This window comes from Oncorhynchus tshawytscha, linkage group LG02, assembly GCF_018296145.1.
Source record: "Oncorhynchus tshawytscha isolate Ot180627B linkage group LG02, Otsh_v2.0, whole genome shotgun sequence".
NCBI classification, from domain to species: Eukaryota; Metazoa; Chordata; class Actinopteri; order Salmoniformes; family Salmonidae; genus Oncorhynchus; species Oncorhynchus tshawytscha.
This window is the reverse complement of record NC_056430.1, coordinates 73,154,024-73,175,704: the sequence shown is the minus strand read 5'-3', so window position 1 is coordinate 73,175,704 and position 21,681 is coordinate 73,154,024. Positions and strand designations below refer to the sequence as shown.

Here is a 21,681-nt window from a genome sequence, read left to right as displayed (position 1 = left end):
CACACAGGCGCGCACGTGCACGCACACACACACCAACCATGATTGAGTGTATAGAGTTTCACGTTTCAAGTTGTATTGGTCACGTGTAGAGAAACCCATAGGAAGAGTCTGCTAACATATAACTCTGTCCCTGACGGCCTGTCCTGGGTGGAAAGACCTGGGAATATCAGAGTATCAGAACACAGCCATAGGCAGAACTGGAGACTTCTCAGAGGGGAGTTCCAGAGGAGCATGACGACTCCACTAACCTAACATGCCCAGGCCACCGCTGAGGAGGAAAGGTAAACCCAGGCTTGCCTCTGGGTAGAGAGAGGGGGAGAATGTCCACTGGTGTGTGTGCGAGTTTGTCTGTGTGTGAGCATGTGTGTTTGAGCTTGAAATAAGACAAGCATGGCTTTCCCATCGGAGGATATTCAACCCAATGCTTAGAAACCAAGGGTAGAGCTGAGATAATATTGACACACTTATGCGCTCACACACACAAGTCACCACAAGAATGGCAAGAGGGGACAGGCTCGAGCTAGAGACCATTTGATCTTGTTCAGGTCATGTGTGGGTGGACAGTTTAACAGTCCTCCACCCACCAGACCCTTACAGAGCCGCAGCTGACGACCCGAGGGCTCAAGGATGCACCGGGAGTCACTTCCTGGTCCCTGATGGAATCCACAGGCACACAGGTTTTGGGCCTGCTCTAACATTAACTGAAGGATGAATCCCCCTAACAGGAACGGTTTACTATTCTTGAGGAATTTGGCACTCACTCAAGCACATCACACACAAGTCTCACACACCCACACTTACACACACACACACACACTGACTAAAGACCTTCCAAAGACTCACAAAGAACAAACACACACACACACACTATGGCAGACACACACACACACACACTCACAGGATCAGACCTGGGTGTATATACAGCCATATGGGTATGGTATGTATTTCAAATATTTAAACTACTTCAGGCCTGTAATGTATATTACTCTAGGGTAGGCTTGTGGTCTGTCTGTTTGTCCTTGATCATCTGTGTACTGAACATAATGGAGTGAGTGTAATGTATATTACGTGTTTTTCAGTGTTTGTCAATTCCCATGACTTTCGGGGCCTTAATGAAATATTACTGACAAGCCCTTAACCAACAATGCAGTTCTGAAATAGGCTTTACTCTAGGTTAAAAACATGATCAAAAAGGCCTGAAAATGACATAACAATAACGAGGTTAATAGTTATAAGAGGGATTACCAGTCTGTCAAAGTGAGGGGGTACATTACTCGAGGGGGGTTCAAGACTGACTTGGGGCCATTTGATTCATATTCAGCAGTCTTATGGCTTGTGGGTGGAAGCTGTTAAGGGGCCTTTTGGTCCAAGACTTGGCGCTTAAGACTGACTTGGGGACTGTAATGTATATTACAGTCTATTACTTAAGACTGACTTGGGAGTCTTTAATGTATATTACCTCTACTTTTAAGACTGACTTATGGGCCTGTAATGAATTAACAGGAAGAGGAACTTGGCTAGCCATCAGAGCTGAATTACCCTTACTTTAGACTGACTTAGGGCTGTAAAGACCTTCCCTTGGTTTAAGACTCACTTGGGGTCTGTAATGTATATTACCTCTATGTTTAAGACTGACTTGGGGCCTGTACAGTATATTAACTCTATTTAAGACTGACTTGGGGCTGTAATGTATATTACCCTAGGTTTAAGACTGACTTGGGGCCTGTAATGTATATTACTCTAGGTTTAATACTGACTTGAGGTCTGTACTGTATATTACTCTTGGTTTAAGACTGACTTGGGGCCTGTAATGTATATTACGTGAGGTTTAATTCTGACTTGGGGCCTGTAATGTATATTACTCTAGGTTTAAGACTGACTTGGGGTCTGTACTGTATATTACTCTAGGTTAAAGACTGACATGGGGCCTGTAATGTATATTACGTGAGGTTAAAGACTGACTTGGGGTCTGTAATGTATATTACTCTAGGTTTAAGACTGACTTGGGGCCTGTAATGTATATTACTCTAGGTTAAAGACTGACATGGGGCCTGTGCTGTATATTACTCTACGTTTAAGACTGACTTGGGGACTGTAATGTATATTACTCTAGGTTTAAGACTGACTTGGGGCCTGTAATGTATATTACTCTAGGTTTAAGACTGACTTGGGGCCTGTAATGTATATTACTCTAGGTTTAAGACTGACTTGGGGCCTGTAATGTATATTACTCTAGGTTTAAGACTGACTTGGGGCCTGTAATGTATATTACTCTAGGTTTAAGACTGACTTGGGGCTGTAATGTATATTACTCTAGGTTTAAGACTGACTTGGGGCCTGTAATGTATATTACTCTAGGTTTAAGACTGACTTGGGGCCTGTAATGTATATTACTCTAGGTTTAAGGTTTAAGACTGGTTTACTTGGGGCCTGTAATGTATATTACTCTTGGTTTAAGACTGACTTGGGGTCTGTACTGTATAATACTCTAGGTTTAAGGTCTGTACTGTATAATACTCTAGGTTTAAGGCCGTCTTGAGGCCTATGGACAGATCATGATAAAGCACCAGACTTCTTACACTAGAGGAATGACTCGTTTTATGGGGATGTATATCACATCTCACATGTCAACAAGAACGCCCCACTGTGGAATTTTTACTGCCATGAAAGCTTTAGTATTATTTGTTAGTCATGTCTCGAATGGACATTTCAAGGCTGAGGATGTTTACCCCTGAGACTGTTGAATTGGCCCAGGGGGCAGTAGAGGAGTGTGTGTGCGTGTGTGTGTGTGTGTGTGTGTGTGTGTGTGTGTGTGTGTGTGTGTGTGTGTGTGTGTGTGTGTGTGTGTGTGTGTGTGTGTGTGTGTGTGTGTGTGTGTGTGTGTGTGTGTGTGTGTGTTGCATTGCGACCCAGGGTGCAGAAGGAGAGTTTAGGACCCCACCTCTAGACTCCAGTCAAAACATAATCTTTGTCTCTTCATCGTCCAGTGACCTCAGTCAAACACAGTCCCCCTCACTGCCTGCCTGGATCAGATAGGCCCTTGCCAGAGATATTAGAGAAAGTAGGAGATAGAAATCCCATTGGGAAATGAATGGAGAGATGTACAACGCCCCACCCAGCAGACTGTCGACCAATCACGTTCACGTTGTCATGCTGCGTCACGTAGTTGGTAAGCTAATCATCATGCAATCCCTTCTCAAAGTCAGGGTATGAGTCTATTTTCCTTGAAAGTACATAATATCATGATTCCAAAGCTATACGATATTACATAGAACAAGTTAATTATCTCACATCTTCTTGTTCACAAAATTCATGCTAATGTTGTTATGAGCTAGCGCCCAATTGACTCCCAGTCACTTTTCTTCTTATTTTGTATCATGGCATTTGCAGATTTTGTTTGTGCATGCCGCCACCTACTGTGGGGTAGTGTGTGGTCGATCACATAGCCTACATTTTGTGATACAAAAATAAAAAATGCACCACCAACTAACATCTACAGTGGCAAGAAAAAAGTATGTGAACCCTTTGGAATTACCTGTACTTCTGCATAAACTGGTCCAAAAATGTGATCTGATCTTCATCTAAGTCACAACAATAGACAAACACAGTCTGCTTAAACTAATAACCCACAAACAATTTGACATTTTCATGTCTTCATTGAACACACCGTGTAAACATTCACAGTGCAGGGTGGGAAAAGTATGTGAACCCTTGGATTTAATAACTGGTTGACCCTCCTTTGGCAGTAATATCCTCAACCAAAACGTTTTCTGTAGTTGCAGATCAGACCTGCACAATGGTCAGGAGGAATTTTCGACCATTCCTCTTTACAAAACTGTTTCAGTTCAGCAATATTCTTGGGATGTCTGGTGTGAACCGCTCTCTTGATGTCATGCCACAGCATCTCAATCGGGTTGAGGTCAGGACTCTGACTGGACCACTCCAGAAGGCTTATGTTCTTCTGTTGAAGCCATTCTGTTGTTGATTTACTTCTGTGTTTTGGGTCGTTGTCCTGTTGCATCATCCAACTTCTGTTGAGTTTCAATTGGCGGACAGATAGCCTCACATTCTCCTGCAAAATGTCTTGATAAACTTGGGAATTCATTTTTCCATTGATGATAGTCAGCTGTCCAGGCCCTGAGGCAGCAAAGCAGCCCCAAACCATGATACTCCCTTCACTATACTTTACAGTTGGGATGAGGTTTTGATGTTGGTGTGCTGTGCGTTTTTTTCTCCACACATAGTGTTGTGTGTTCGTTCCAAACAACTCAACTTTAGTTTCATCTGTCCACATAATATTTTACCAGTAACACTGTGGAACATCCAGATGCTCTTTTGCAAACTTCAGATGTGCAGCAATGTTTTTTTTGGAGAGCAGTGGCTTTTTCCGTGGTGTCCTCCCATTAACACCATTCTTGTTTATTGTTTAACGTATCGTAGACTCGTCAACAGAGATGTTAGCATGTCCCATTCTTCTTAACCTCATTGAGCATTCTGCTCTGTGCTCTTGCAGTCATCTTCGCAGGACGCCACTCCTAGGGAGAGTAGCAACAGCGCTGAACTTTCTCCATTTATAGACAATTTGTCTTACGGTGGACTGATCAAGGCTTTTAGCGATACTTTTGTAACCCTTTCCAGCTTTATGCAAGTCAACATTTCTTAATCTTGGGTCTTCTGAGATCTCTTTTGTTCAAGGTATGGTTCACATCAGGCAATGTTTCTTGTGAATAGCAAACTCCCATTTTGTTAGTGTTTTTAAAGGGCAGGGCAGCTCCAACCAACATCTCCAATCTCGTCTCGGTGATTGGACTCCACATTAACTGACTCCTGATTCCAATTAGGTTTCGGAGAAGTCATTAGCCTAGGGGTTCGCATACTTTTCCCAACCTACACTGTGAAAATTGAAATGATGTATTCAATATAGACAAGAAAATACAGTACTTTGTGTGTTATTAGTTTAGGCACACTGTGTTTGTCTGTTGTTGTGATTTAGATGAAGATCAGATCTAATTTTATGACCAACTTATGCAGAAATCCAGATAATTCCAAAGGATGCACGGGCATTGAACCAGCATCTGTAGTAACGCAGTTACTGCGATGCAGTGTCTTAGAATGCTGCGCCACTCGGGAGGCTTCATCCACAAAGTTTTAATGCTTATCAATTGCCTTGCACAAAGTATCAAAATTCTAAAATAGTACTTAAACAGGACTCTTAAAGAATTTGATTTAAATGTTAATTGTATTTTTGGATCACAGAAACAATAACAAAATATGGAAAAATAAATAAAGAGAGAGTAGCCCCAATCTGCCGGAGCCCCAAGTAATACATTTGGGCCAGATAACGCTCACCGGAATCGGCACAAGCCCCAAGTAATACATTTGGGCCAGATAACTCACACCAGAATCGTCCCGAGATCAATTCCCGCAACCTAGCCATAAGTATTACTGTCGAAGGCGGCCCAGACATCGGCCGAGTCTGACTCTCAGCCGAAATCGTCCCAGATCCACTGTGCTAGCTGGGAAATCATCAGGTTCAATTTCTGAGCTATCAGAGCTATCACAGACAGCAGAATAGGGTTTGTACTTGGTGCCATTCTTCCTCAACACACATCTTCCCACTGCACTCGGCTCTTCTCCTTCTTCCTCTCTGTCAAATCTGTTCACCACGCTCATGCCGCTCCTTCATCTGCTGTACTGCTTTCAGAACACCCACTGATGGCCTTATTCTTCTGTTCCATCTCTGGCCTCGCCATGCTCCCAAAACGTGCCACAGTCGTCAGCCAGGTCTCCTCCTCATCATCCATTTTAGCAAACAATCCAACTTCACCACCGAGTTTCAGTCGCCGGTTGACAGCCTCCTACTCACTCCTTGAAGGAGAGGTCTCCAAACTTCCGGTGCCGACAGAGATGGCCACCTCGCTTCGCGTTCCTAGGAAACGATGCAGTATTTCGTTTTTTTAATGTGTTATTTCTTACATTGTTACCCCAGGAAATCTTAGGTTTTATTACATACAGTCGGGAGGAACTATTGATATAAGAGCAAAGTCAACTCACCAACATTACGACCAGAAATACGACTTTCCCGAAGAGGATCCTCTGTTTGGCCCACCACCCAGGACAATGGATCAGATCCCAGCTGGCAACCCAAAACAACGGCGCCGTAGAAGGGGCAGACGGGGCGGTCTTCTGGTCAGGCTCCGTAGACGGGCACATCGCGCACCGCTCCCGAGCATACTACTCGCCAATGTCCAGTCTCTTGACAACAAGGTAGATGAAATCCGAGCAAGAGTTGCCTTCCAGAGAGAAATCAGAGACTGTAACATTCTTTGTTTCACGGCAACAGGGCTCACTCGAGACACGCTATCGGAATCGGTACAGCCAGCTGGTTTCTTCACGCATCTCGCCGACAGAAACAAGCATCTCTCTGGTAAGAAGAAGGGCGGGGGTGTATGCCTTATGATTAACGAGATGTGGTGTGATCATAACAACATACAGGAACTCAAGTTCTTTTGTTCACCTGACATTGAATTCCTCACAATCAAATGCCGACCGCATTATCTACCAAGAGAATTCTCTTCAATCATATTCAGAGTCGCGTATATTCCGCCCCAAGCAGACACATCAACGGCCCTGAAAGAACTTCATTTGACTATGTAAACTGGAAACTATATATCCTGAGGTCGCATTTATTGTAGCTGGGGATTTTAACAGGGCTAATCTGAAAACAAGGCTTCCTAAATTCTATCAGCATATCGATTGCGCAACCCGGGCTGGCAAAACCCTGGATCATTGTTGTTCTAACTTCCACAACGCATATAAGGCCCTCCCCCGCCCTCCTTTCGGAAAAGCTGACCACGACTCCATTTTGTTGCCCCCTGCCTATAGACCGAAACTAAAACAGGAAGCACCCGAGCTCAGGTCAGTTCAACACTGGTCCGACCAACCACGCTTCCAAGATTGCTTCGATCACGTGGACTGGGATATGTTCCGCATAATGTCGAACAACAACATTGATGAATACGCTGATTCGGTGAGCGAGTTTATTAGCAAGTGCATCGGTGATGTTGTACCCACAGCATCTATTAAAACATTCCCCAACCAGAAACCGTGGATTGATGGCAGCATTCGAGCAAATCTGAAAGTGTGAACCACTGCTTTTAATCAGGGCAAGGTAACCGGAAACATGACCAAATACAAACAGTGTAGCTATTCCCTCCCCAAGGCAATCAAACAAGCTAAGCGTCAGTATAGAGACAAAGTAGAGTTGCAATTCAGCGGCTCAGACACGAGAGGTATGTGGCAGGGTCTACAGTCAATCACGGACTACAAAAGAAAAACCAGCCCAGTCGCGGACCACAATGTCTTGCTCCCAGACAGACTAAACAACTTCTTTGCCCGCTTTGAGGACAACACAGTGCCACTGACACAGCCCGCTACCAAAACCTGCGGGCTCTCCTTCACTGCAGCCAACGTGAGTAAAACATTAAAACGTGTTAGCCCTCGCAAGGCTGCAGACCCAGACGGCATCCCCAACCGCGTCCTCAGAGCATGCGCATACCAGCTGGCTGTTGTGTTTACGGACATATTCAATCAATCCCTACCCCAGTCTGCTATTTCCACATGCTTCAAGAGGGCCACCATTGTTCCTATTCCCAAGAAATCTAAGGTAACTGAGCTAAATGACTACCGCCCCGTAGCACTCACTTCCGTCATCATGCAGTGCTTTGAGAGACTAATCAAGGACCATATCACCTCCACCCTACCTGACACCCTAGACCCACTCCAATTTGCTTACCGACCCAATAGGTCCACAGACGACGCAATCGCAATCACACTGCACACTGCCCTAACCCATCTGGACAAGAGGAATACCTATGTAAGAATGCTGTTCATCGACTACAGCTCAGCATTTAACACCATAGTCCCCTCCAAACTCGTCATTAAGCTCGAGACCCTGGGTCTCAACCCCGCCCTGTGCAACTGGGTCCTGGACTTCCTGACGGGCCGACCCCAGGTGGTGATCTCCACTCCGCTGACCCTCAACACTGGGGCCCCACAAGGGTGCGTTCTCAGCCCTCTCCTGTACTCCCTGTTCACCCACGACTGCGTGGCCATGCATGCCTCCAACTCAATCATCAAGTTTGCAGACGACACTACAGTGATGGGCTTGATTACCAACAACGACGAGGCGGCCTACAGGGAGGAGGTGAGGGCCCTCGGAGTGTGGTGTCAGGAAAATAACCTCACACTCAATGTCAACAAAACAAAGGAGATGATCGTAGACTTCAGGAAACAGCAGAGGGAGCAGCCCCCTATCCACATCGACGGGACAGTAGTGGAAAGGGTGGAAAGTTTTAAATTCCTCGGCGTACACATCACGGACAAACTGAAATGGTCCACCCACACAGACAACGTGGTGAAGAAGACGCATCAGCGCCTCTTCAATCTCAGGAGGCTGAAGAAATGTGGCTTGTCACCAAAAACACTCACAAACTTTTACAGATGCACAATCGAGAGCATCCTGTCGACCCCATTTTGTTGCCCCTGTCTAAAGACAGACACTAAAACAGGAAGCACCCGAGCTCAGGTCTGTTCAACGCTGGTCCGACCAATCGGATTCCACGCTTCCAAGATTGCTTCGATCACTGGTACGATCACTGTATCACCGCCTGGTACGGAAACTGCTCCGCCCATAACCATAAGGCTCTCCAGAGGGTAGTGAGGTCTGCACAACGCATCACCGGGGCAAACTACCTGCCCTCCAGGACACCTACACCACCCGATATCACATGAAGGCCAAAAAGATCATCAAGGACAACAACCACCCGAGCCACTGCCTGTTCACCCTGCTATCATCCAGAAGGCGAGGTCAATACAGGTGCATCAAAGCCGGGACCGGGAGACTGAAAAACAGCTTCTATCTCAAGACCATCAGACTGTTAAACATCCATCACTAACAATGAGTGGCTGCTGCCAACATACTGACTCAACCCTAGCCACTTTAATAATGAAAAATTGATCTAATAAAAGTATCACTAGCCACTTTAATAATGGAAAAATGTATGTAATAAAAGTATCACTAGCCACTTTAAACAAAGCCACTTTATATAATGTTTACATACCCTACATTACTCATCTCATATGTATATACTTTACTCTATACCATCTACTGCATCTTGCCTATGCCGTTCGGCCATCAGTCATTCATATATCTTTATGTACATATTCTTATTCATTCCTTTACACCTCTGTGTAAAATGTAGTTATTGTGAAAATGTTAGATTACTTGTTTGATATTACTGCACTGTCGGAACTAGAAGCACAAGCATTTCGCTACACTCGCATTAACATCTGCTAACCATGTGTATGTGACAAATAAAATTTGATTTGGTTTGATTTCCCTGTCCTAGAATCGCCCAGGCAGCCCATTGACAATGTATGGGCACTGTACACAATGGTCGTTAATACGATTCCAATCGAGTTTCCCATCTCCTTAAAAGCATCAATTCAATTCAAGGGCTTCATTTGCATGGGAAGAATATGTTAACATTGCCAGAGCAAGTGAAATATATAATAAACAAAAGTGAAATAAACAATAAAAATGTACAGTTAACATTAAACTCACAGAAGTTCCAAAAGAATAAAGACATTTCAAATGTCATATTATCTGTGTATACAGTGTTGTAACGATGTGCAAATAGTTAAAGAACAAAGGGGAAAATAAATGAACATACACCTGGGTTGTATTTACAATGGTGTTTGTTCTTCACTGGATGCCCTTTTCTTGTGGTAACAGGTCACAAATATTGCTGCTGTGATGGCACACTGTGGTGTTTCACCTGGTAGATATGGGAGTTTATCAAAATTGGGTTTGTTTTCAAATTCTTTGTGGATCTGTGTTATCTGAGGGAAATATGTGTCTCTAATATGTGTCTGTGACCACCCCTACACACGCATGGCTAGACCTAAACTCAACATATGTTTCATTAAAAATATATATATATATTCAACCTGAACTGAAAAGACAAAGGACAATGTTGTTTGTACCCATAAAACCCCAACTACATAAAACAATAGAGCTCGAATTTAAGGCTTGCAGTAATTTCATATTTCATTCGTTAACATTAATTAAGGTATCAGTACGCGCACTCCTTGGGGGTACATCCACATAGGATAAAGTAACCTAGTTGTTCTTTGATATTTTTATTTCTTTATTTAACCTTTATTTAACTATATACAGACATTACAGATATACAGACATTGCAGACGAGAATTGTTGGTACACAAAGACTGAGATAAAAATATATATATATATATATATATATTTTATATAGAGAATTTGTAATAAAGGCAAGTTAGACAAGTCAGACTAAAAATGGTTTTGTTCGATAAATGTGTGTTGCAACAGCGCGCTCTGCCGCTCAAATAACCGAAGACAGTCCAAACATGCTTATGTCATTGCTACTTTTGTATTGGCTGCTTTCATTCACGTGATCAAAACATAATCATGGCGGTCTCCGCTGGAGTTCGGTCGAGCGTGGGACTGACTTTGAGACTTTCTAGAGTTATACCAGATTGTAGCACATGTCCTTTCAACAGGTTGAATAGTTATTTGAATGGTATAGCTAGTTCGTCGAATGTTGATCGTTTTCGGACGTTGAACCGACACTTGCAGACATCCAAAGGTGAGTTGATCGGTTGCTAACTATCGCAGCTACACTTGGATTGCTATCTAACGTTAGCTAATTGTTCAGCTTCCATGAAACCAATTCATTTATATCAATTTAGTGCTGGACAGCTGCTAACAAGTTAGTTAGTTATGTCTACGAACATCGTAACTAGGTACTATTAGTAAGGATCCCGAGTGGCGCAGTGGTCTAGGGCACTGCATTTCGATGCTTGAGGTGTCACTACAGACACCCTGGTTCGATTCCAGGCTGTATCACAACCGCCGTGACTGGGAATTGGGAGTCCCAAAGGAATCTGTTACTAAGAATGTTTGATAAGTTGTGTAACTAATCTCCAAAGCTGCAAATTCCCTGTAACTAAGTTGGTCTCAAAGTCAGACAACCCGTAAGAGGATATGGAACTGAACGTCAACGATGTCTTTATTTTCTTTGTGAAGGGCTGTACCACAGTGAGGCGGGTGCAAGTGCAGAAGACCCCCAAGAAGAGGTGTAAGTAACTACCTTGCCAGTGCATCATTTAGCTAGCTATTTAGTTAGTTAGTTAGCTATTTATGTATTTGCAATTTTCACTCCATTACAGTACATACATGGTCAGGCTAGTAACCCTAACCCTTATGCAGACAAACTCAAGGGGATATATATATATACATACTTTGTTACTGATTTTCCTTAATGTCATTTGAGTGCATCATGCATTTATCACTTGCATTGTCATTTGTGATCTATGAGTTTTTAATATTGTTGTTTTTGGCCTGCTCTTAGGGTGAATGTGGTGTACATAGATAGATCAGGACAGAGGATTCCAGTGAAGGCCAAAGTGGGAGACAATGCAATGTACCTGGCCCATAGGCACAACATTGAACTGGAAGGTGAGTGCTAATAGGGTTTGTAATGACGTCCTGAGAGAATTCAGGTCAAAAGTTGGTGATTGATTTCTCCATTATTGTATTCATGAAAACAATTTTTTTTTTTATTTAACTAGGCAAGTCAAATTCTTATTTTAGAATGATGGCCTACACCGGCCAAACCCGGACGGCGCTGGGCCAATTGTGCACTGCTCTATGGGATTCCCAATCACGGCCGGTTGTGATACAGCCTGGATTCAAACCAGGGTGTCTAGTGACGCCTCTATCACTGAGACGCACTGCCTTAGACCGCTGCGCCCGGGAGCCACACTTACATCTGGTTTCTTTCTTCCTGTCCATGTGTGATTTTAAGGAGCTTGCGAGGCATCACTAGCTTGCTCAACGTGCCACGTGTATGTGAACAGAGACCATGTCGACAAGCTACCAGAGCCTGACGAAAGGTATGAGATTGTTTTATTATAAAATATGCCATAGTCCATGAGAGCTCATGTCATTGCACGTCTTATGGTTGTACATTGTCCCTGTCAAACGCATACTATAAAAAACTAAACTTTTTTCATTGTCAACAAGACTCTTATAATGCAATGCAAATCAATGGCTTCAATTTGATTCTTCTCATCCCAGAGAGGATGACATGCTGGACATGGCCCCAGCGCTACAGGAGAACTCCAGACTTGGCTGTCAGATCATCCTCACCCAGGAGCTGGAGGGCATCGAGCTTACCCTGCCTAAGGTCACCAGGAACTTCTACGTGGACGGCCATGTTCCCAAACCACACTGAGGACACTACACTCCACACTAGCACCCTACTTAGTGTGAAGCAACGTATTGGGCATGCATTCTAAGTAGTATGCTAGTATGGATGTTGGAACACGGCCCCTCAGGACTGAGTCGTAAGAGAGAAAGAGAGTCGCTTGAAGGATCCCTCCCAAGTCAAGAATGCTCTTACATATCCACATGACTGTGTGACCGAAGACAAAAGCTATATACCAGTCACTGGCTGCATTTAGACAGCGCCCCTGATGGGATTGGTCAAAAGACCAATTAGTGGAAAAAATATCCGAATTGGGCTGCCTGTGTAAACGCAGCCTCTGAAGTGTGTTGTATTTGGCTCACACTGAAAGTAATGCTGATTGTGGAAGAGTTAGATGGTTTTCAGCATTCATGTATAAATATGTCATGTGTATAGAAGAGTTCTCAGGCCAAGATTGAGATGTCTATCAAACCGTTCAATGTCACAAACAGTTCTTTGTTTCATAGTAACCTGAGTCAGCATTTCAGAAAGGCCTGTTGTCATTGCTATGCAAATAACTTTGTCCTTGAATAGAACATTCCATGTTACAACTCATTTACAAAGGTCAACATACATCTCAGGTGGAGCTTCCAAATAGTCTTGTCTCTACAATAACAGCACTCGCATACAGCTAATGAACAGGATGTTATGTGTACGTATACATAGTTTTCACCATTATATCTACTTTTGGCCAGTATCTAGGAATTTTAATGTGGGTGTGTGGTGACTAGTCAAGACCTTAACAAGCCCATCCACAACACTGAAAGCCCTTTCCCTACATCAAGCCTGTCAGGAATCATTAACTGTCTCTGATATAGCACTTTTGCAGTGTGTTTTGTAAGCAGAGGGCAGCTTGAGATCGATTGGAATGGAAAGGGTTGAATCTGTTAGATAACTGATGATGCCAAGGAGATACTTGGGCTGCATTCACACAGGCAGCCTCATTTTGATATTTTTTCCAATCACAGATCGTTGCACATCAAAGCTGATCTGATTGGTCAAAATGCAGCCTAAACCATTTTAAACTGACAGATGCATTTTGTCCAATTCCCAAGTCATTTCTGTTTCTGTCCATCCATACCCAGTAATGATTTGCCTTGTCAATTCACCGTTAGTAGTCTCATAACTGTCCATCAAAAAACACCTGTATCCAGTATTAGTTGGCTCCTTTATGAACCTGGAATGCTTTCACTTGTACTGTAATTAATGTCTGTCATACGCACAAAACGTGTAGGTGTATTATGTATATATGGTATATCTCAAATTTGCAAGTCTATTTTAGATTTGTGCAATAAAAATACCAAAAGTTTGTACTAGTCTGTCTTAAGCCTTATGCTTTTTAAAAACCACACTGAAGGCAATTGAACACCACAAGTGCAGTATTCAACACCAGTCCTTTGAGAGCAGTTTAAATCCTCAAAACCCAGGAAATGGAAACCAATTGCATAGTCGACCATTTAGCAATATCATACAAGGGTCAAGAAAACCACCTCTGGCCCTTTGAGGACTGACTTTGAATACCACTGCTAAAATGGCTGCGTTTAGGCAGCCCAATTCAGATAATTGGTCTTTTGACCCATCACAGATCTTTTCCCGAGCTGATCTGATGGGTCAAAACGCCTATTAGCGAAAAATGATCAGAATTGAGCTGCCTTTCTAAACAGCCAATGTGTCACTGCTAAATACTGATACATTGTATTTGTTTTGTGTGGGAGATCATTTTAAATGGTTCAAGATAAAGCATCGCTAGTCAAAGTCAACAGTAGACCTACAATTTATACCAAGAACCTCCGTTTCGCGTGTTTTGTAATGGATGGCTATTCGTACAAAGCATTACTAGCCTATTTACCTGTATGTAAAAACGTTTTATATATATATACAGAAGAAACCGAGACGCCACAAGGCCAACAATTCGGGAAAATCCAGAACGCAAATCACTCAACCCACACTTTTATGTGTTTATGCAGGTCAATCAACTTCAATCACAGACATCTGTGGCATCCTGTAGGCCCAACAACAAATGCATTGCGGTAACGTGACTGTCAATTTCCTGAAGCTAGTGATCAAATTGGGGGAAATAACTTGTCATCTCTCTCAAGACCGACTCAGTGAGAAAACCAAGGGTGAGTCTGCATGTTGGCCCTGATCGCCTTGGTAAGAGACAACCGTGATCACCAACGTGATCAGGGCATTACATAATCAAACGATTGAACTCGATAGTTTCAATAACTTTAATCCGATCGATCACAGGGATCTCATAATTCGATTTTTTTATTTAAATACTTAACATTTTCTAAGGTAGGATGTGGAGATATTGTGTGGCAGAAAAGTTCGTATTCAAACGCACAGCCTCAGTGTGCCCTCAGACTAAACAGTGAGCTCGAGCAAGACGTGTCATCCTCTTTCAGGACGTTAATCAAATAGTAGAATGCAGATGATTACGTTTTGAGGAGAAATTCATACAATTTGACAAAGTAAGTGTGATCAATAGGCTATATCGTGTTAGTTAATGTCATTGTAGGCTTACTCATTATTTGCTAAAGGTTTGTTGGGCCATTAATTCTAGCTCTGCTCACGAAGCTAATTTGATTTTGACAGCTAATTCAGACTGTTCTAGAAGTTAAGAGTAGTAGGGTACTAATAGGCTACTTTACAGTCTTTTTAGCTTGAATTATTATAGTACATTGAAATCAACTATCAAGTATAATCATTTATTGTAATTTGTAAGTATTTGTTTTTATTTAGGAAGTGTGTGTGTGTGTGTGTACCGGTAAAAAGTTTTAAACACCTAGTCATTCAAGTGTTTCTTTATTTTTTACTATTTTCTACATTGTAGAATAAAGTGAAGACATCAAAACTATGAAATGACACATTGAATCATGTAGTAACCCAAAAAGTCTTAAACAAATCAAAATATATTTGAAATTCTTCAAATAGCCTCCCTTTGCCTTGATGACAGCTTTGCACACTCTTGGCATTCTCTCAACCAGAGAGAATGCTTCATGAGGAATGCTTTTCCAACAGTCTTGAAGGAGTTCCCACATATGTTGAGCACTTGTTGGCTGTTTTTCCTTCACTCTGCGGTCCGACTCATCCCAAAACGTCTCAATTTGCAGAACTCCATCACTCTACTTCTTGGTCAAATAGCCCTTAAACACCCTGGAGGTGGATGTCGTTGTCCTGTTGAAAAACAAACAATAGACCCCCTAAGTGCAAACCAGATGGGATGGTGTATCACTGCAGAATGCTGTGGTAGCCATGCTGGTTAAGTGTGCCGTGAATTCTAAATAAATCACAGACAGTGTCACCAGCATAGCACCTATTCCTCCATGCTTCACGTTGGGAACCACACAAGTGGAGATCATCCTTTTAACCTAGTCTATGTCTCAAAGACACGACAGTTGGAACCAAAAAACTCAAATTTGGACTCATCAGCCCTAAGAACAGATTTCCACCGGTCTAATGTCCATTGCTTGTGTTTCTTGGCCCAAGCAAGTCTTCTATTATTGGTGGCCTTTAGTAGTGGTTTCTTTGCAGCAATTCGACCATGAAGGCCTGATTTTCACAGCCTCCTCTGAACAGTTGATGTTGAGATGTGTCTGTGACTTGAATGCTGTGAAGCATTTATTTGGGCTGCAATCTGAGGTGCAGTTAACTCTAATGAGCTTATTCTCTGCAGCAGAGGTAACTCTGGGTCTTTCATGTGGCGGTCCTCATGAGAGCCAGTTTCATTATAATGCTTGATGGTTTTTGTGACTGCACATGAAGAAACTTTCAAAGTTCTTGAACATTTCCATATTGGCCTTCATGTCTTCAAGTAATGATGGACTGTCGTTCCTCTTTGCTTATTTGAGCTGTTTTTCCATTATATGGACTTGGTCTTTTACCAAATAGGGCAAGCTTCTGTATACCAACCCTACCTTGTCACAACACAACTGATTGGCTCAAAAGCATTAAGAACGAAAGAAATTCCGGAAATGAACTTTTAAGGCACACCTGTTAATTGAAATGCATTCCAGGTGACTACATCGTGAAGCTGGTTGAGAGACTGCCAATAGTGTGCAAAGCTGTCATCAAGGCAAAGGGTGGCTATTTGAAGAATCTCAAATATAAAATATATTTTGATATGTTTAACCCTTTGGTTACTACATGATTCCATATGTGTTATTTCATAGTTTTGATGTCTTCACTATTATTCTACGATGTAGAAAATATTAAAAATCAAGAAAGAAAATCCTTGAATGAGTAGGTGTGTCCAAATTTTTTACTGGTACTGTTTTCTTTCCACAATATGGGCACATCAACATGAGCACAGGAGCCATTTACAGACCAGGCAGCCAAGGGACCATGGAAGATCCGGACACCCAGGAGGGCCTGCAGGTGTGTGTGCTGTGCTTGAGGTGGGTCAATATTATCTCAGTGTGTGGTTGAGTCTTCTTTCTTTTATTTTTCTTCAGGTGACCCAGTCCACTATCCTCTACCTCATCCAAGAAGCTTCCAAGCTAGCAACTCCCACCCCTGTCCACAACCGCTCTGTAGACTCAAAGCCTAAGACTTTACCTGTATCAAATGAAAGGTCTAAAAAGAATCAAGTGTCTGATCATAGACCTTCTCCTCCTCAGCACAGTTCCTCTCTCATGAGACTTCATAACCAGCCAAAAGATGACTTAGAACAATGTAGGAGACATACGAACTCAGTCCTGCCCAGCCGTCATAGTAGCAGCAGTCCGTGGGAGTTGATGAGCCTGATCAACATGCAGTGTGAGAGACTCCTCCAGTCAGATGACCAAGAGGGAACCTCATCTAGGGCTCAGTTGGTTCCTATAGACTCTGACGATCATCCTCCTGAAGGTGTGGGGTACAGTAAGAACACTGTCGCTGTCTGCCCCACTCTAGTCAGTACCAGAGGGGATTCTCCCCATCCGCATGTCGGGTCCAGGGGAGAGATGGGGGAGTTGGGTGGAGGTGGTTATTGCTCACCCATATGTCCAGGTACCAGTTCTCAGACATCACCGGATGTCAATGGCAGCGACAAAACTAAACCTGGTGTGGGAGCTTCAGACTCTGAGGTTGTAACGAACAAAGAAACAGGAGCCACATTTTGTCTTAACGGTGATGGATTGTCTGTGAGTGAAGAAAGCAGAAGGGTCCCCTGTGCCTTAGTCCAAGATGACAACACAGTGAAGGAGGTCCGTCCTGAGGCAAAAGACGGGCTGTCAGTTAAACATCCGTCTGTGTCATATATAAACCTGTTTGGGCAAACGCTTGTCCACAAAGTAGCTACAATTATGGATGCAGCAAGTCTGTCGTCTCCCTCCGTAGACACCATGACATGCTTACATCCAGGCCCAGAAGAGCTGAACCTTAACATGACCCTGGACTTCAACTCAAACATATGTTTTACCTTTGACCCCAAGGAAGACATGCCACCAGCCCCAAACTCCTCTTATAATACTATGTTGCTCATATTGAACAGTGAAGCAGGGTCTGTGAATGTGAACGAAAAGTCAGTACAAGATGGCAGTTTTGCAGGCGTCAAAGCAGAGCTCAACGAAAGCTCCATGGAAGAGAACACAGACACAGTACAAGATGCCAGTATTATTGCAGACTCTCCGTTGGACCTCACCCAAAGGTGCAGGGACTTGGAGGATGACATGGGCACTATCCCCGCAGCCCCCAGTCTCCCTCTCTGTCTGACCCCATGTGGAGGTCCACCAAGGCCCCTAGGAAGCAGCTCCGTCCCAGCCGGAGTGTGGATGTTGGAGACCCAGACTTCCAGGGAGTGACGTTCCGGATGCAGACGGAGCTGGACGACAGCAGGGAGCAGTGTCGCCTTCTCATCACCTCCAAGAAGTACAGGTATGGTTGATGTCAGAGTGCTTTGCTCTTTCTCCCCATAACTCAAAAACGTGTATTATATTATTTAGCGCTGCCGTAATAAAACGGATTATATGAAATTCAGTTTGTATGTCACAAATTTCCCTATGCAGTATATTGTTGTAAAATATCTCACAATTGTGTGTGTGTGTGTGTCCTAGTGAAGAGCTCTCTAGTGGTCCGACCAGGAGGTCACTGAGAGCAGGCAGGTCCCGTTCATCCCAGAGTTCCATGAGGACCAGCAGCTCTGAAGAGAGCGACCCCTCCTCCAGTGACTACCAATCTCTATCACTCTTCACCGGGAGGGGGCGCCACTACTGCACAAAACAATACCAGCACCGTAGAAATAGGCAGAACACTACACTCTTAGAAAAAAGGGTTCATGAGAGGTTAATTGCAGGGATGTTTTGTGTAGAACTATTTCTACTCCAGTAATCCAGGAGGGGGTACCATTACGACACAAATCCAAACACTTTAACTAGAACCATAGACAGGTGGAATACATTTGATGAGGGGGAGTTTTAATGGAGGTATTTTGGGAAACGGCTGTGTAAACATCCTAAGACTTTAATGAGTAACGTAGTGTACAGTGTTGAGGGCAGGGTTGCGAGATCAGGTTGTGCTTTGGCACTCCCACTCACCGTGCACCTAGAAAGAAAACCGAATGAGAGAGAAGCCGCATACTGAGTCATGGAAACATGTCATTTCATTATTCTACAACATATATTTAGGAGGATTAGGGCACAAGGCCTGTTTGTTTGTACTGATAGCCACTCCTTTCTCCTCCCCATCAGAGAATAAGATCTGTGCCTCTTGCTGCACCATGAAGACTCCTCTGTGGCGAGATGCTGAGGATGGTACCCCGCTGTGTAACGCCTGTGGAATAAGGTGAGTCACGTTAAATACAGTGCATTATCAAGCATATCGTCACGGCCCAGAGTTTCTCCTGGTCAGGTCACGTGGCCATGAACTCTGACCCTGTGGTTATAGTAAATGGTGACAGTGACGTAGATGGTTTGATGATCACAATATTGCATAACTCTGTATGTGAGCAGAATTAGAACTTGAAGGACACGTAAGGCCATCAATCACTGTGACCTACAGTTGAAGTCGGAAGTTTACATACACTTAGGTTGAAGTCATTAAAACTCGTTTTTCAACCACTCTACACATTTCTTGTTAACAAACTAAAGTTTTGGCAAGTCTGTTAGGACATCTACTTTGTGCATGACACAAGTCATTTTTCCAACAATTGTTTACAGACAGATTATTTCACTGTATCACAATTCCAGTGGGTTAGAAGTTTACATACACTAAGTTGACTGCCTTTTAAACAGATTGGAAAATTCCGTAAAATGATGTGATGGCTTTAGAAGCTTCTGATAGGTTAATTGGTATAATTTGAGTCAATTGGAGGTGTACCTGTGGATGTATTTCAAGGCCTACCTTCCAACTCAGTGCCTCTTTGCTTGACATCATGGGAAAATCAAAAGAAATCAGCCAAGAACTCAGAATTGTTTTTGTAGACCTCCACAAGTCTGGTTCATCCTTGGGAGCAATTTCCAAATGCCTGAAGGTACCACGTTCATCTGTACAAACAATAGTACGCAAATCTAAACATCATGGGACCACGCAGCCGTCATACTGATCAGAAAGGAGACGTGTTCTGTCTCCTAGAGATGAATGTACTTTATTGCGAAAAGTGCAAATCAATCCCTGAACAACAGCAAAGGACCTTGTGAAGATGCTGGAGGAAACAGGTACAAAAGTATCTATATCCACAGTAAAAGAAGTCCTATATCGGCATAACCTGAAAGGCCGCTCAGCAAGGAAGAAGCCACTGCTCCAAAACTGCCATTAAAAAAGCCAAACTACAGTTTGCAACTGCACATGGGGACAAAGATTGTACTTTTTGGAGAAATGTCCTCTGGTCTGATGAAACAAAAATGGAACTGTTTGGCCATAATGACCATTGTTATGTTTGGAGGAAAAAGGGGGAGGTTTGCAAGCCGACGAACACCATCCCATCCGTGAAGCACGGAGTTGGCATCATCATGTTGTGGAGGCGCTTTGCTTCAGGAGGGACTGGTGCACTTCACAAAATAGTTAGCTCCATGAGGAAGGGAAATGATTTGGATATAAAGAAGCAACATCTCAAGACATCAGTCAGGAAGTTAAAGCTTGGTCGCAAATGGGTCTTCCAAATGGACAATGACCCCAAGCATACTTCCAAAGTTGTCCTTAAGCCATTTTGCCACAACAAAGTCAAGGTATTGGAGTGGCTAGCTCAAAACCCTGACCTCAATCCTATAGAAGATTTGTGGGCAGAACTGAAAAAGTGTGCGAGTAAGGAGGCCTACAAACCTGACTCGGTTACATCAGCTCTGTCAGGAGGAACAGGCCAAAATTCACCCAACTTATTGTGGGAAGCTTGTGGAAGGCTACCCGAAACGTTTGACCCAAGTTAAACAATTTAAAGGCAATGCTCCCAAAATACTAATTGAGTGTATGTAAACTTCTGACCCACTGGGAATGTGATGAAAGAAATAAAAGCTGAAAGAAATAATTCTCTACTACTATTCTGACCTTTCACATTCTTAAAATAAAGTGGTGATCCTAACTGACCTAAGACAGGGAATTTTTACTAGGATTAAATGTCAGGAATTGTGAAACTGAGTTTAAATGTATTTGGCTAAGGTGTATGTAAACTTCCGACCTCAATTGTATATCCCCTGTTATTCTCCTCCATGTCTACTTACTCCTCAGGTATAAGAAGTACAAGGTACGCTGTCTGCAGTGTTGGCACATCCCTAGGAAGGAGGGCAACTCCAACTCGCGCTGCTTCAAATGTGGAAACTTATCACGGCTGGCTACGTCCCACCGCAAGCACTCTGCCTTGTAGGGGAAGGGAACACATTTAGGCCTTGGCATGAGGTCCTAGACACTGATACCACAAACAGTCCCCCTCCAGGTACATGGTAATTGGCCACACCTCCTGACTTTGACTCGTGGAGTTATTTGATCATTTATTGCATCACATACTGTCATAGTGTGTCACGGTGTTGGCTGAGCCATGGTGAGTCAGTCTGACGGGTCTGGCTGCTTTTAGCACTGTAGCGTGCGCTTGTCACTTTAGGAAGAAAGAGTTCAAATGAAGAACAGTCTCCTGCTTGGAGGCTGTGTCTGACAATAGACTGTCTGTCTGAAATGACCCTGACCAAAGTAGTGCACTATACAGGGAATTTGGAGTCTCTGGCCAAAAGGTAGTGCACTTTTGGGACTAAGGACCCATGGCTCTGGCCAAAGACGGTGCCCTGCTTTACTGGGAATAGGTAGCCATTTTGGACTGTTTACTCTCCTTGTTTACTAGGCTTGACATTGGTGCTATCCAGTTTGTATGTTACATTAAGTTCAATTAATTTGAGTGATATATTATCTGTTCTTGTTTAGTTTATTA

The 21,681-nt window shown here is 43.3% G+C and overlaps 2 protein-coding genes across 2 annotated transcripts; both read left to right on the top strand.

Annotated features, from left to right (window-relative positions):
- The first annotated feature begins 10,481 nt into the window (after window positions 1-10,481).
- Window positions 10,482-13,656, top strand: fdx2 (ferredoxin 2). The gene is made up of 5 exons (XM_024416785.2): window positions 10,482-10,685; window positions 11,126-11,177; window positions 11,451-11,557; window positions 11,907-11,994; window positions 12,179-13,656. The coding sequence occupies exons 1-5, from the start codon at window positions 10,508-10,510 to the stop codon at window positions 12,333-12,335; spliced, it is 582 nt and encodes a 193-aa protein (XP_024272553.2). The 5' UTR covers window positions 10,482-10,507; the 3' UTR covers window positions 12,336-13,656.
- Window positions 13,657-14,077: 421 nt separating this feature from the next.
- LOC121840575 (GATA-type zinc finger protein 1-like) lies at window positions 14,078-21,479 on the top strand. The gene is made up of 7 exons (XM_042304446.1): window positions 14,078-14,198; window positions 14,315-14,470; window positions 16,663-16,727; window positions 16,805-18,206; window positions 18,386-18,495; window positions 19,019-19,112; window positions 20,991-21,479. The coding sequence occupies exons 4-7, from the start codon at window positions 18,049-18,051 to the stop codon at window positions 21,124-21,126; spliced, it is 498 nt and encodes a 165-aa protein (XP_042160380.1). The 5' UTR covers window positions 14,078-14,198; window positions 14,315-14,470; window positions 16,663-16,727; window positions 16,805-18,048; the 3' UTR covers window positions 21,127-21,479.
- Window positions 21,480-21,681: the final 202 nt, after the last annotated feature.

Bases quoted from the DNA above. Each gene is read 5' to 3' on its own strand.
- fdx2 (XM_024416785.2), top strand. From the start codon at position 10,508: ATGGCGGTCTCCGCTGGAGTTCGGTCGAGCGTGGGACTGACTTTGAGA. The intron at 11,558-11,906 runs GTGAGTGCTAAT...TGTGATTTTAAG, and splicing joins GCACAACATTGAACTGGAAG to GAGCTTGCGAGGCATCACTA. The intron at 11,995-12,178 runs GTATGAGATTGT...TTCTCATCCCAG, and splicing joins CTACCAGAGCCTGACGAAAG to AGAGGATGACATGCTGGACA.
- LOC121840575 (XM_042304446.1), top strand. From the start codon at position 18,049: ATGTGGAGGTCCACCAAGGCCCCTAGGAAGCAGCTCCGTCCCAGCCGG. The intron at 18,207-18,385 runs GTATGGTTGATG...TGTGTGTCCTAG, and splicing joins ATCACCTCCAAGAAGTACAG to TGAAGAGCTCTCTAGTGGTC. The intron at 18,496-19,018 runs GTGACTACCAAT...CCTCCCCATCAG, and splicing joins AGAGAGCGACCCCTCCTCCA to AGAATAAGATCTGTGCCTCT.